This window comes from Phaethon lepturus, unplaced genomic scaffold, assembly GCF_000687285.1.
Source record: "Phaethon lepturus isolate BGI_N335 unplaced genomic scaffold, ASM68728v1 scaffold4979, whole genome shotgun sequence".
Lineage (NCBI taxonomy): Eukaryota > Metazoa > Chordata > Aves > Phaethontiformes > Phaethontidae > Phaethon > Phaethon lepturus.
This window is the reverse complement of record NW_010565376.1, coordinates 103,406-115,180: the sequence shown is the minus strand read 5'-3', so window position 1 is coordinate 115,180 and position 11,775 is coordinate 103,406. Positions and strand designations below refer to the sequence as shown.

The 11,775-nt window shown below is 36.0% G+C and overlaps 1 protein-coding gene across 3 annotated transcripts in view; it reads left to right on the top strand.

Annotated features, from left to right (window-relative positions):
• The window catches only part of OXNAD1 (oxidoreductase NAD-binding domain containing 1), a 15,098-nt gene that overhangs the window by 3,105 nt on the left and 218 nt on the right, over positions 1-11,775 (top strand). For 2 of the 3 annotated variants that reach the window (XR_738092.1, XM_010295155.1), the window contains 5 exons: positions 852-958; positions 4,511-4,652; positions 7,867-8,109; positions 10,844-10,952; positions 11,607-11,775. The exon at positions 11,607-11,775 is cut by the window's right edge. Coding sequence is in view for 2 of the 3 variants with exons in the window: in XM_010295155.1 (XP_010293457.1) it covers positions 852-958; positions 4,511-4,652; positions 7,867-8,109; positions 10,844-10,952; positions 11,607-11,761 (756 nt within the window). In the remaining variant the exon portion in view is untranslated. The remainder of the gene's footprint in view (positions 1-851; positions 959-4,510; positions 4,653-7,866; positions 8,110-10,843; positions 10,953-11,606) is intronic. The other variant, XM_010295156.1, reaches the window with a different exon arrangement.

Sequence of the window (11,775 nt, the reverse complement as noted above, 5' to 3'; positions counted from 1 at the left end):
ATGTGCGGGGGGGGGGTGGTGAAAATCCATGTTGTACTGATGGGCATCAAAGAGTTTAAGTGGGGAGCTCCTCTGCAATGGGCCTGTTGCAAAATCTGCTTTTCATTTAGAAAAGCCTTATTTTTCATATTTGTTTTTTTTAAATCTCTTTAAAAGTGGTATCAACTATGGCTCTTACATCCCCTCCCATGTGGCTGCCAAACAAAAACTCTTCTGTTAACTAGCAATGAATACTTGTGTCACACTTTCCCCATGTTCATAGATCACATGTGGTCAAATGGGTATGTGTCTAAAAGCAGTAACACGAGGTTTGTTGGTTTTATTTTATTAATTCATTATGCATAGTCTTTCAGTAATGCATTTAATTACTTAAATAAAACTAGCACCAGATCCAGAATTCTCCCTGGGACGTCAGTAGAAGCTAATCTTTTACAAGTTTCCTTTGTCAGTCTTTATATCAGAGATTTTATTACTTTGTTGCTGGAAAGATACAGGTGTGTTTGCCTTGTATAGATGTCAAAAGAATCTGAAAAGTGGTAACTAGCAATTGCTTCTCTTTATCGTTGTGTTCTCTTCAGCTGAAATAAAATAAGTTTATATACAATCTTAGAATAAACCTGACAAAAATGACAGACGTGGTGGACTGTTAGTAGAAAACCATTTCTCCATTCAGTGACTATGTAAGTGAATCCACTTTTGTTTCTCTACCCCAGTGAAAAAATATTGGTGCTTTAGGTAAGGAAATGCCTCAGATAACATGCGAAAGGGTAGATCTCTCATGCTCAGATTCTTCAGTACTTTTGCTGAAAATGATACCTACGTTACCCAATGGCTTATTTTCCTTTTGTTAGGTAATTTCACAAGCAAAAGTGTGTGGAATCACCAATGAATCGGAGACAGTCAAAAGACTTCGTTTGTCTATCGCAAATAAAGATTTTACATTCAAAGCAGGACAGTGGTAAGATCTTCTGATGTTTGAGGGGAAATTTACTAGCAGAAGTCCACCATAACAAAATGTTAAAAGGCCTCTGATACTTGAGCCTTGGAAAAATCATTAATTGATATAATATAACATTTTCTTAATGGGTGCTCTGTGAAATAGCTGATATTTGACATAATTTTAAAATAGCCATTATTAAATATGTTAATACTAATTTTAAAAGAGCAAAAATGGATATTCTTTAAATGTTTAGTTTCATTGTTTCAGTCTTTTCCTCTGGTTTGTGTGTATTACATTGTTTCTTCAAGAGTACTTTGAAGTACATCGCGCTTTATTCTGAAGCTGTCTTTACTGTCTTTGTCTACCAGTTATTTTTGCAGTGAATCTGAGACTGCTGCTGATTTCCAGGTTACTTAGTTTTGTTTTATAATTAAATCAGACTTGCCTGTTAACTTTTATTTCTTCCTCTAGAAGTTTCTACTCTGAAAATTAAGCCTGTTAGGTCAGATTTATATATGAATATAGGTAGGCAAAATTGAAAATAAAAAACCTTGAATTATTAAGCCTTTGAAATAATTAGGTGTTTGTTTAAGCCACCTTACAGCTTTTTTTTTTCCAGGGAAATACAGGATTTTCATGTTTGTCTTCCTTCCTTTTTAAAAGTAATCCCACTCAATCACGCTTTTCTTCTCTTGAAAATAATTTAAGACTATGAGTAGTTGCTTTTGGCATTGGTCACTTAAACGTTCTTAAACTTTTTATTGGCTTAGGCTATCTGAAAGTGGCTTTGCTGGAATCAAAGTATAGCTGCTAGGGTATTAACGGCATATGTTACTCATGTAGTGTTAATATGCTGGCTTTTAAATTTAGAACCAGAACACAAGATGTTGATTGCAGTAATTTGTTTGTGGAGTAATTTGCTGCAGTTTTTGCACATGTGCAGTGACTCATATTAAATTCTTGCCTGCCAGTACTTGGAAAGTGCATTTACCCTCCAAAAATGTTTTAGAAATTATCATGCTGAAAATTGAAAGCTTTAATTATAATTACTCTTTTTCATTTTCTTCTTCCTTGAAAGTATTCTAATGCAATTGTAAGGGATACAACAACTTTTCTGTACTTGTAGCTATAAACTGCAATTGCATTTTTTGATGAGCATTACAAAACACCAGGCCACAATTTCCTCAGTAGAAGAGGCTAACTTGTTAGAATTTGCTATACTAAGAATCTTACAGCCAAAGATTTTCACTAAAATGTATGTATTTTCTGAAAGTGTTCTAATTATCCAGCTTTCCAGAAGCAGAGGTGAATTTGTTTTGCAAGCATGCTGTTAGACATTGGTCTTTATCTGACTTAAAGTAATAATGAAGAGACTTGTTGCTGTTACATGTTTTGATTTACTAAAGCATGCATTGAGGTATATGCAAGTTATAAATACTTCGGAGAAGTAGCTTTATGGTTTTAATGTTTCTGATCTCTTCTTCCAGCAATTGCTAATGGTTGTTCTTTTCCTAAAGATTTGGCTTAGGTAGCCTTTAAAAGGAGGGGAATGAAAAATTACTGTAAGATCTCTGCTTTACATCTTTTTGTGCCTGTCCTTCTTGTAGGTTTATATGTAGTTGTGTTTTTTTTTCTTTTTTTCTTACTTATTTCGCTTAAGCTATCATGGACAGCATTTCTTCAGGAGTCCTCTTATCCTTCCTACACGCAGCGAAGATGAGACAAGCCATCAGAAATACAAGCTAGTCCACTATAATATAGTATACTATGCACTGAAGGCTTTCACAGTTATGTAATTGGGAAAGAAACAGTAATATAGAAAGAAACATATACCTACATTAGGGTAAAAACTATGTTTGATTTCGGTTTAACAGTGATGTTTGGTTTTGTAGGTATATTTCCCTGCCAGGCACCAATAATGTTTCCCTCATATGTCAAGCAGGACATTTTGACTTGAATGTAAATTGTTACTTTACAGCAAAACTGTAATTTCTTTTTTTTTTTGGTTAATGTAAGTAGTAAGATTATTTTCCACCAGAGGGTGGTAAAGAGCTGTAGTAGGGTCTTGAGATGTTCTTTGATACAGTAAATGCTGCAACACAACAGTTGTCCTTTCTAATCTCTTAGATCCTTACTGCCAAGAAAGCTGAGCCCCATGATCAGTGGGGCTGCAGAAGCTAAGGACAGTAGAATAAGCTGCCTCAATCTTTTTTGGTTGTTGATCTTTCATTTGTAGTCAGATACCTTTATACAATATCAAGTTTATTAGCATAAAGTGCTAAAAATTGTGTTACTGTAGTATTGTATATATCACATTGTGATATTTGTGCATTCTTTGAGAGAAATATTTTTTTGTCGAAGGGTGAAACTTTATGGGGAGTAAGCAGGCAAGATTTTGTCTTTAAAAAGTAGTGAACCGTTCAAAGTGCTTCTCTCTTCCATCAAGAATTTGTGATCTCCATGAAGAATACAGCCTTGCTGTTTAAAGAAAACGTGCAGTGGAAGCCAGTCTGTATTTCTCGTTGCATTCTCATTTAACTAATACTGAGCCAGCCTAACTCAAGCTTGAATTGATAATGTTTCTCTAGGACTTGGCATTGCTTACCAGTGTGGTGGTTTCCTAAGTGGGGCAGCACAATTAGTTTTAAACATCAGTTTTCTTTTGAAATACAGGGATTTTGTTATGTGCTGTAGAAAATGGACGTGTTTCAAGATTTATGCAACAGAGAGGAATTAAAATGTTAAATCATAAACCAACTTCTAACTTTTTCTCATACTATTTGGAATATCAAAGACTTACTTTTATGAAAATTAATTATAGCTCATGTGTAGTAGTGGCTTGCCTTCTATAATCTCTAAGTGCTGGTGTGCAAAAAAGCTTAGCCATATGTTGTCTTCTAATCTGTAGAAATCCATGCATGGTTTACTTTAACTCTTAAAAAAAAATAATTGTAGTAGTTTATTCCAGTTCAATTTTCTGTCAACTAGAAAAAGACATATGCCACCAGAGGGCACTGCAGTTCAATAGGGAAAGCCATTCTGCTTCTAGTAACTGATTTTTCACATAAGAAATTTTTTACAGACTGTGGTTTTACTTCAGATATTTCATCTTCCCGAGAGACGAAAGTGTTTAATCAAAAGTCACTTCCCTAAAATTAGTTTCCCAATCTTCTTATGTTTGAATATTGAAGAGCCCATCAAAGGGACTAAAAAGAGTGGGATTTAAGCCACTCTATCAGACCATATTGTGTTTTTGGTTTAATATGCAAATAATTTATTTAAACACTTAGAATTCTAGTCTGCTGTAAGATGTGGCATCTAATGCAGAAAGCAAAACAGTTTAAAAACCTGCTAGTTTTGCAAAGGTGATGACATGTTTCTAGATGAAAATAATTCTAAGGAAATGATGTTACTCAAGATTAAATCCTTTTTTGGAAAAGTTATGCTATGGAAATGCAGATGTCTTTGAAAAGGAAGGATAATTGAAACAAAGGCAGCCATTTTGTTTTGGTTATTGTTTTCCATGTTTGGGGTTGTTGGCTTTTTTAAAAAATTCTGGTCTATTTTTAGGGTTGATTTCTTTATTCCTGGAGTATCTGTAGTTGGGGGATTCTCAATATGTTCAAGCCCTAGCCTGTTGGAACGAGAAGGAGTATTAGAGCTGGCAGTAAAGCACACTGTTCATCCTCCTGCATACTGGGTTCACACTGAGGTAAATAAGATCAACTGTGACATTTGGGGCTTTTTTTTTCTGGCTTTTTTTTTTTTTTCCTCCTTTTTTTATGGGGGGGGGTGGAGTGGATGGTGTCTGTGATTTCAGACCACTTTTTGCTATTGACTGCAAAACTCCTGTTGACTTGTTCAACCATTTTTAATACAACTTAAAACCTTCTGTTCAGTAAGGGAGTGAAATTGGGTGTTTATGTGGTAATATGGTTATTGTGATCTTTTGACTCCACTTGTGCTTGGCGGACTTACAGTGATATTATAGTTAGTACATTCCAAAGGTTCTCACACCTTTGGAATTCATGAACTGAAAAATGTTGAAAAACCTCTGTTCTAACTTGTGTCCCTGAGAACAGGCTGTGTTACACATTACCAAGTTACTTCTGATAACTTGCCATCATTTCTGGCCATTTCTACAAATACAAACTGGGAATCATTGTCAGATAAATATAAATATAGATTATTAAGGGGGAGCAAAAGGAGATATTTATATCCATTTTTCTGAAATGATAAAACAACAGAATACATCAGAATTTCAATAGTATTCTTTTAAGTATGCAGTATTTTTATATTGACATAACCCAAGTCTGATTTTTGCTATATTAAAAGTAAAGTCTGACACTTTTGCCTCTTGCAGTTTCGTTCATCCGCTTATTCCATTTAGTTATAGTCAGAAGAGTCCTGTTTCTGCTGCTGATCGTATTTCATAGATGACCTGTCCTATCAACTTTTGTTCTTTTCACAGCCCCCTGTGATCTGCCCTATTTGCTGTTCTGTGCCTGTCACTTGTATTTCTTAAATGTGGTTGCAGGGTTTAAATTGACAGATTCTTCATGATTTACAAATACTGCTGTGTCGTTCAGTGGCCAGCAGAGTTACAGTAAAGATTGATGCAAATTTACTAGAATTGAGAATATCCAAAGTGGTGCTAATCTAGTAGTTAGTATGTGACCACCCACCGTATTTTAATTGGTATTATAGCAAGTTATCTGCACTGGAACTAAACAAAATAACCTTTTTGAGATGTTGTCTAGAATTTGTACTGTATATGCCAGCAGACCCCATAATACCTAAGCGGTTTGCCTTGCTTTTTGGTATTGCTCTTTAGAGAATACGAAGGCCCAGTCTCTGGAGGCTCTTTTAGGATTTTTGATGTCGTAAATCAGTTTGCTGTTGCTGAGTTTTCTGGTTGAATTTATAGGAAAATCCTTAGTTAGCAGGTCTGCTAGGTCAAACCTGATGCTGTGGAGAAACCGCCAGGGTATACATGGACTCTTACAGCTAAACAAAAGTGCGTGCTTTTGCTTAGGAAAGAAGAAATAAAAAATAGCAACCTAGAATTTGAAAAGGCTATATATATGGTGAAAGAACCCTGGTACTTAATTATTTAAAAGTTATTTATAAAATGAAGTTCATATCTCAGGGTAAAAGATGTTATGGGAATAGATAGTACTTGTGTACTCACTGATTTTTTTCAGAGGTATTTATATTTATTCTTTAATATTACTCTATATAAAATAATAAAATTCAGCACCGTGCGTTATAGCTTAGGAAAATACAGCCTTTTATTTAGAAAAATGTACGTGTAATGTATGGATTGCTTCACTTATCTAAGCTATTTCAATGCTGTATTTAGAAACTAGGCTAAAGGGCAACACTTTCTCACCGTATCATCCAGAATTTATTTGTGGGTTTTTTGAAAACTGACTGTTACCATTGCTGTGGCTAACACGCTGAAATATGTGAGACTGCTGGTTAAGAGTGATTCTTCCTGTGTCCAGTGTCCCATCTTGATGAGCTATAGCTGGTTAAGGAGGCAGATTAGACAAGAGTGAGATTGTTTGAGAGATGCCTGAATCCAGAAGTGTTCCAAGGTTCATGTGGCAGAAGGAGGACATAGAATATGATATCCTTTGTGGAAATAAACATTTTTAGGGAGAAACAAAGTAAAACATGGTGGGAAAGCCTGGCAGCATACATTGAAAAGGGAGAGAGAAATTTATTTCAGATAATAAATGCTGATTGTCTTACACTATAATTGAGAGGTAATACTTTATGCAATAATTAAGAAGGGCAAAAAACTCCTTTTTTAATGGCCATGCTCACTACTGTAGGATCCTCTGTGTCCTGTGCAGTACCTGCATCAAAGGGCCTCCTCCTTCCTCCTCACGGAATTGTTACAGGTTTAGACCTTTGCTTAGTATACAGGTATCATTAATGGAAATCCTTTTGTTTGATTACTGCTTCCTGATATCAAAAGGATTTTTTGGAGGAAGTGTTTTTATTCTGTAAATGATTAACTGCTAATTTTTCAGCAGTTCTTTTTAGTTTACTTTTTTTGTTTCTCACCTTCTTTTCCACCTTCCTTGGCTTCCTTGTCCCTCTTAATTTTATTTTTTACACACTGTATATGGTCTGAAATGAGTTCTGTTTTCTGCTTCTATTTGTTCTGTTAGCTTACAGTGATGTGGGAGAACTCACCTGACTTCTCTGTACTGCAGTTTCACCCTTCACACCAGGGTGTGGTTTACCAAGAAGATACTGATGCAAATGTTTTATTTATTGTAGCTTTAGTTTTCCATGTATCAAAAAAACATGCTTTGGCCAATTTCTCTAAGAAATAATTTCTTATGTACAAGTGGAGAGGAAGAGAGAAGGTTTTCCCCTGATTTTTTCTTCTGCATCTGAAGTTGCAAATGCAGAAGTGGTTCTGCAAGAAATACTCTTGTGAATATTTGCTTCACTTCTGGGTGTGTTTTATTTTTTAGGAATGGGGATGGAAAAACCTGCGTCTATTCTAGGACTTCCTTCTGTGACCTCATAGCAAGGTCTTTTTTAACATGACTGGGTTTGGGCAAATCTCACATGTTAACCTCAGTTTTTCACAACCACATACTGCTGTTGAAAAACTCCTGCATGAATCATTCCTCTTTCAGCTCTTATGGGGGTGGGGAGTCACCATCCTGCCTTATCAGAAGACTAAAACTTAAAGTGGAACTAAACCCTTAGAGATGCTGAAACAGATTGCTTCAGATAGTTGGAAATTTTGTGTTTATTTTAAAGTACTTCAGTTTTCCCTTACTGGTCAATAAAAATAAAAAATCACAGCCCCAGCAAGTCTTGTGACTGTGGTGCAAGAAGAATAATATTTCAACTTTTGCTTTTAGTTTTGAAATTAAATATCTTCTTTTCCATCCTAGTGTACTCTTGACTCAGAAGTGGCTCTGCGAGTGGGAGGTGATTTCTTCTTTGATCCTCAGCCTGGTGACTCCCCTGTAAAACTAGTGCTGATAGCAGGGGGTGTTGGAATTAACCCATTGTTTTCTATACTGCTGCATATAGCAGATCTTCATGGATACCAAGAGGGTAAAGGAAATGGATACAAAGTGGGAACGGTGAAGTTGTACTACAGTGCAAAAAACACCAGTGAACTCTTATTTAAGGTAAATAAAAAGTTTTTAAAAAAAATAGATTGCAGATATTCAGCTATTAGTATGTGTATCATTCTGTTGCCAAATTAGAGAGCTCCCCTGTGTAAGACATTGTACAACTAGAGACAAAAGTCATTTCCTGCCTCAGATCCCATCTGTGTTTTGTTAGTTATGCCAATGTATAAATTAAGGATGTTAGGGACATACCTGGTCTCATTGACTTCCCCGATAAGTCAATTAACGCTAAATGTCTGTATTTTACTATAATCTCGTAAGAGCATCCTAGTATAATAAAGATTAGATATACTGTAATATATATGTGTGTATACACACTAATAGTATTCATAATGCTATATGCTATAATACTGTAACCACATCATCTCAGTACAGATTGTATGGCATTTAAAGACTAGCAAGAGCTATTGTATCCAAAGGAAATACTCTCTAAAATAACAGGGGAGCTTTACCGATAATGCATTAGTTATTACTGGATACTAGTCTATGAATGAAGGATTTATAAGCACTGCTTGTAAAAATGCTTGTAATAGTACTTCATCAGCATTTATCTAGCAGTTAAAGATCAGTTGTTACATTCAGCTGTTAAGGGTCAAATTAGCACAGATTCTGTAAAGAAGCATCCCTAATGATCTAGGTTTCTTTGAAATATCGAAAGCTTTTGATTGTAAGATAAAGGCGAAAATTTATCCTGATTCCAGAAATTGTGTTGGGATCCATCACTAGTTTTTCTTCTGTACTTCTACCATATGTTTGCTTCTTTGAAAATTCATTTGTGTGTTGCTAGAAGCAGGCTAATAAACTGGAACCTATCTACTCTTCCTTGTGGCCAACTACTAAACCCAGTTGGTTTTCAGCATGCACATTTTTTTCCGGTGCAGGAGCTAGTATTTCCTAAGTTTTACTTAGCAGTGTTATGACAGCAGAGCTTTTGCATTCGAGCTTCTGGGACAGAAGAGAACACAATTATATGTTGCAGTGCTTAAATATATCTTTCCCTTCATTCTTCACATGTCCCTAAAATCCAGAACATCTATATGAAAATTCTTTATCTCTGTGCAGAGGACTGAGGAAACAGGATCACTCGAGTCTTTGTGTTGTGAGGTACATCCATACAGATCTCCACGAGGAACTGTTGGTTGTCGCTTTCCATGAAGAAGCAGCTACCTATAGCGCTGCCCTTCGTCCTTGTCAGCCTAATGTAATTGGTCTAATAGTTGTTTTGGATGTGCAGGCAGATGCACTGCTTTTGAAAATCTCGTTATTTAAAATGGTAGCGTTACAGTTACAAAAGAGAGCATACTAACTTTGCTACTTCAAGATGCCAGTTGCTGGGTTTTCCTGGTTTCATGAGGACTGAATGTGACCCTCATTTCCTTGTTGTGGCTGGTACAGTGGGGATATGTCTTTTCCCTTAGGTCTATATTGCTCAGCTGTCTGCTTCATTTTGTACACTAACTTAGGCTGCAAAGGGCCTGCTGAGCTAGCTGTTCAGATTCTCCTGCATTCAGTTAGAGAGCCTACCTCTTGCCCTAGGATTTAGGATACTAGTAAATAATATGGTGGTGGTTCATGTCACGATATTTGCCACTTTCTGTCACTGAATTACAGACTAACAGGTTACAGGTAAGTGGTGTGAATGACTGCAGGATTATTTAAGCAGGTGAAGTCCTAGCTTAGGCATGCTTTCTGCTTGGTGCTGGGACTTCAACTCAACAGGATGTGATTTGTTTCAAAAGTGCTATCAAACTGTACGTGGTCCAATATGAAGGGGACAGAAATTTAGAGTCACATAGAACAGTGAAAGCAGGCCAATATTGGAGGTACTAGCGGAACAGTGTACCATGGTGTCTCGCTGCGCTACTCTTTATTCTATGTCTTTTTAGGGAATTGTAAACAGGTTTGTCTGTTAAGTGGAATCTGTCAGGGTTTTTTTGTGAAGCCACCCATGGCAAACTGTTCAGTGTAGTAACTGGTTAGTAAGCAAACACATAACAAAATGAGCTAATATGCCTATTCACAGCATAGAAATTTATTTCGGAATACTTTTAAGAAATAATTTCCAGTGTCCGTTCCAGTAGTGAAAATCCCAAGTAGTGCAGAAACTAGGCAGTAGATAAATCTTAGTTTCAGAACTAACTACAACATCTGACTGACAGATTTTTTTTACTATGATTTGAACTGAAGCCACTGGGTTTTTCGTGATCAACTATCACAGTTGTGACTGAAGGAACTGAAAATTACAGAGTTTTTACTCTGGTAGAAATAACATTAGAATTACACTGTAGTTGGTTTTCCTTGCAGAACACAAGAGAGTAAAGGGTGTAGTAATCTTACCAGATAAAGCAGACCAGACTCAAGAATGGTAAATACAGGGTAAAGGGTTTTTTAAAATGGAAAACCCATATGGAAGTGGAAGGAGGAAATAAAGATAATTTATATGGGGAACAGAAATAACTGGTTCTTAGGTCCAAATCTTACAAATTGCAACCTGTTGTAAAAAAGGAGAAGAGCACTGACAACATCACTGGTAGTGTACCCACATTCCAGGTATGGAAATTCTGTGTACTTGTGCGGGTCAGGCCTTTGAAATCAAGCCCATCAAGTTCTAAGCGCTGAAATGCAAGAGTCTTGGTGCTCGGTAATAATCACTGGTGTTCTGGGATTGCATGCATACATCTGCTTTTGATTTAATGGCCTGTGGTATAAGCAAGTGTGTTTAACCTTACAGAAAAATATCCTTGGTTTGATGAACACATTTCCTGGAAAGATCACATGTCGTTTCCACGTTACCCAACAGAGTTCACAGATCTGTAAGGAACTTCAGCCACATGTTACAGGTAAATATAATGGTAATGCAGAGAGATGACTTCTAAAGTGTTAAGTTTGATTACATCCTAGATGATAAAGTTATGTGCATAATTCAGTATTTTTACATTTAAAGATTCAAAATAAGATGTGAGTTAAACCTAAATAATGTCACAGTACCTATTTTGCTTTGGAGAAAAATTTTCCCTTTGCAGTTTTTGATTTCATTTCTAGTAAACCTCAGTTAATTCTAAACTTCATACTGGTATTTCCCACTGCAAACTTTATTCCAGAAACTATTAAGCAAAGCATTTACTTTGCTTAAGGCGGGATCAATGAAGGATAAGCTGACTGCTTGTAAGAGGTGTTTCATCATGTTTCCATTTCTGTTGTATTTGTATTAGAGATACCTATTTTTTTAATCTGAATGTGGGGGTTTTAGTTGTATGTAAGCCTTGTTCCTCTTCAGTGACTAAGACCCCACACAGTCCAGCTGGAAGTACTGATCTAAATCCCCAGTGGAACAAATAGTTTTGGAAGCTTCAAATCTTGATACCTATTATCCTTAAACAGGCCTAGCATTTTTAAGAAATTAGTGCTTGAAATACCTCTAACCAGCCAGTCTTTTTTTACATTACTTCACGATTTATGTTTCTCTTCTCATTTCCTACTTTTTCCTTTGTCAGAGGGAAGAATATCTGAAAAGGATCTAGAAAAACATGTATCTAAGGATACTTTATGGTACATCTGTGGTCCACCTCCAATGATAGAATCTATATCCAAACTACTATCCAACATTGGTGTTCCTAGAAACTGTGTTTTCTTTGAGAAATGGTGGTAGTGACACCTGCTGAA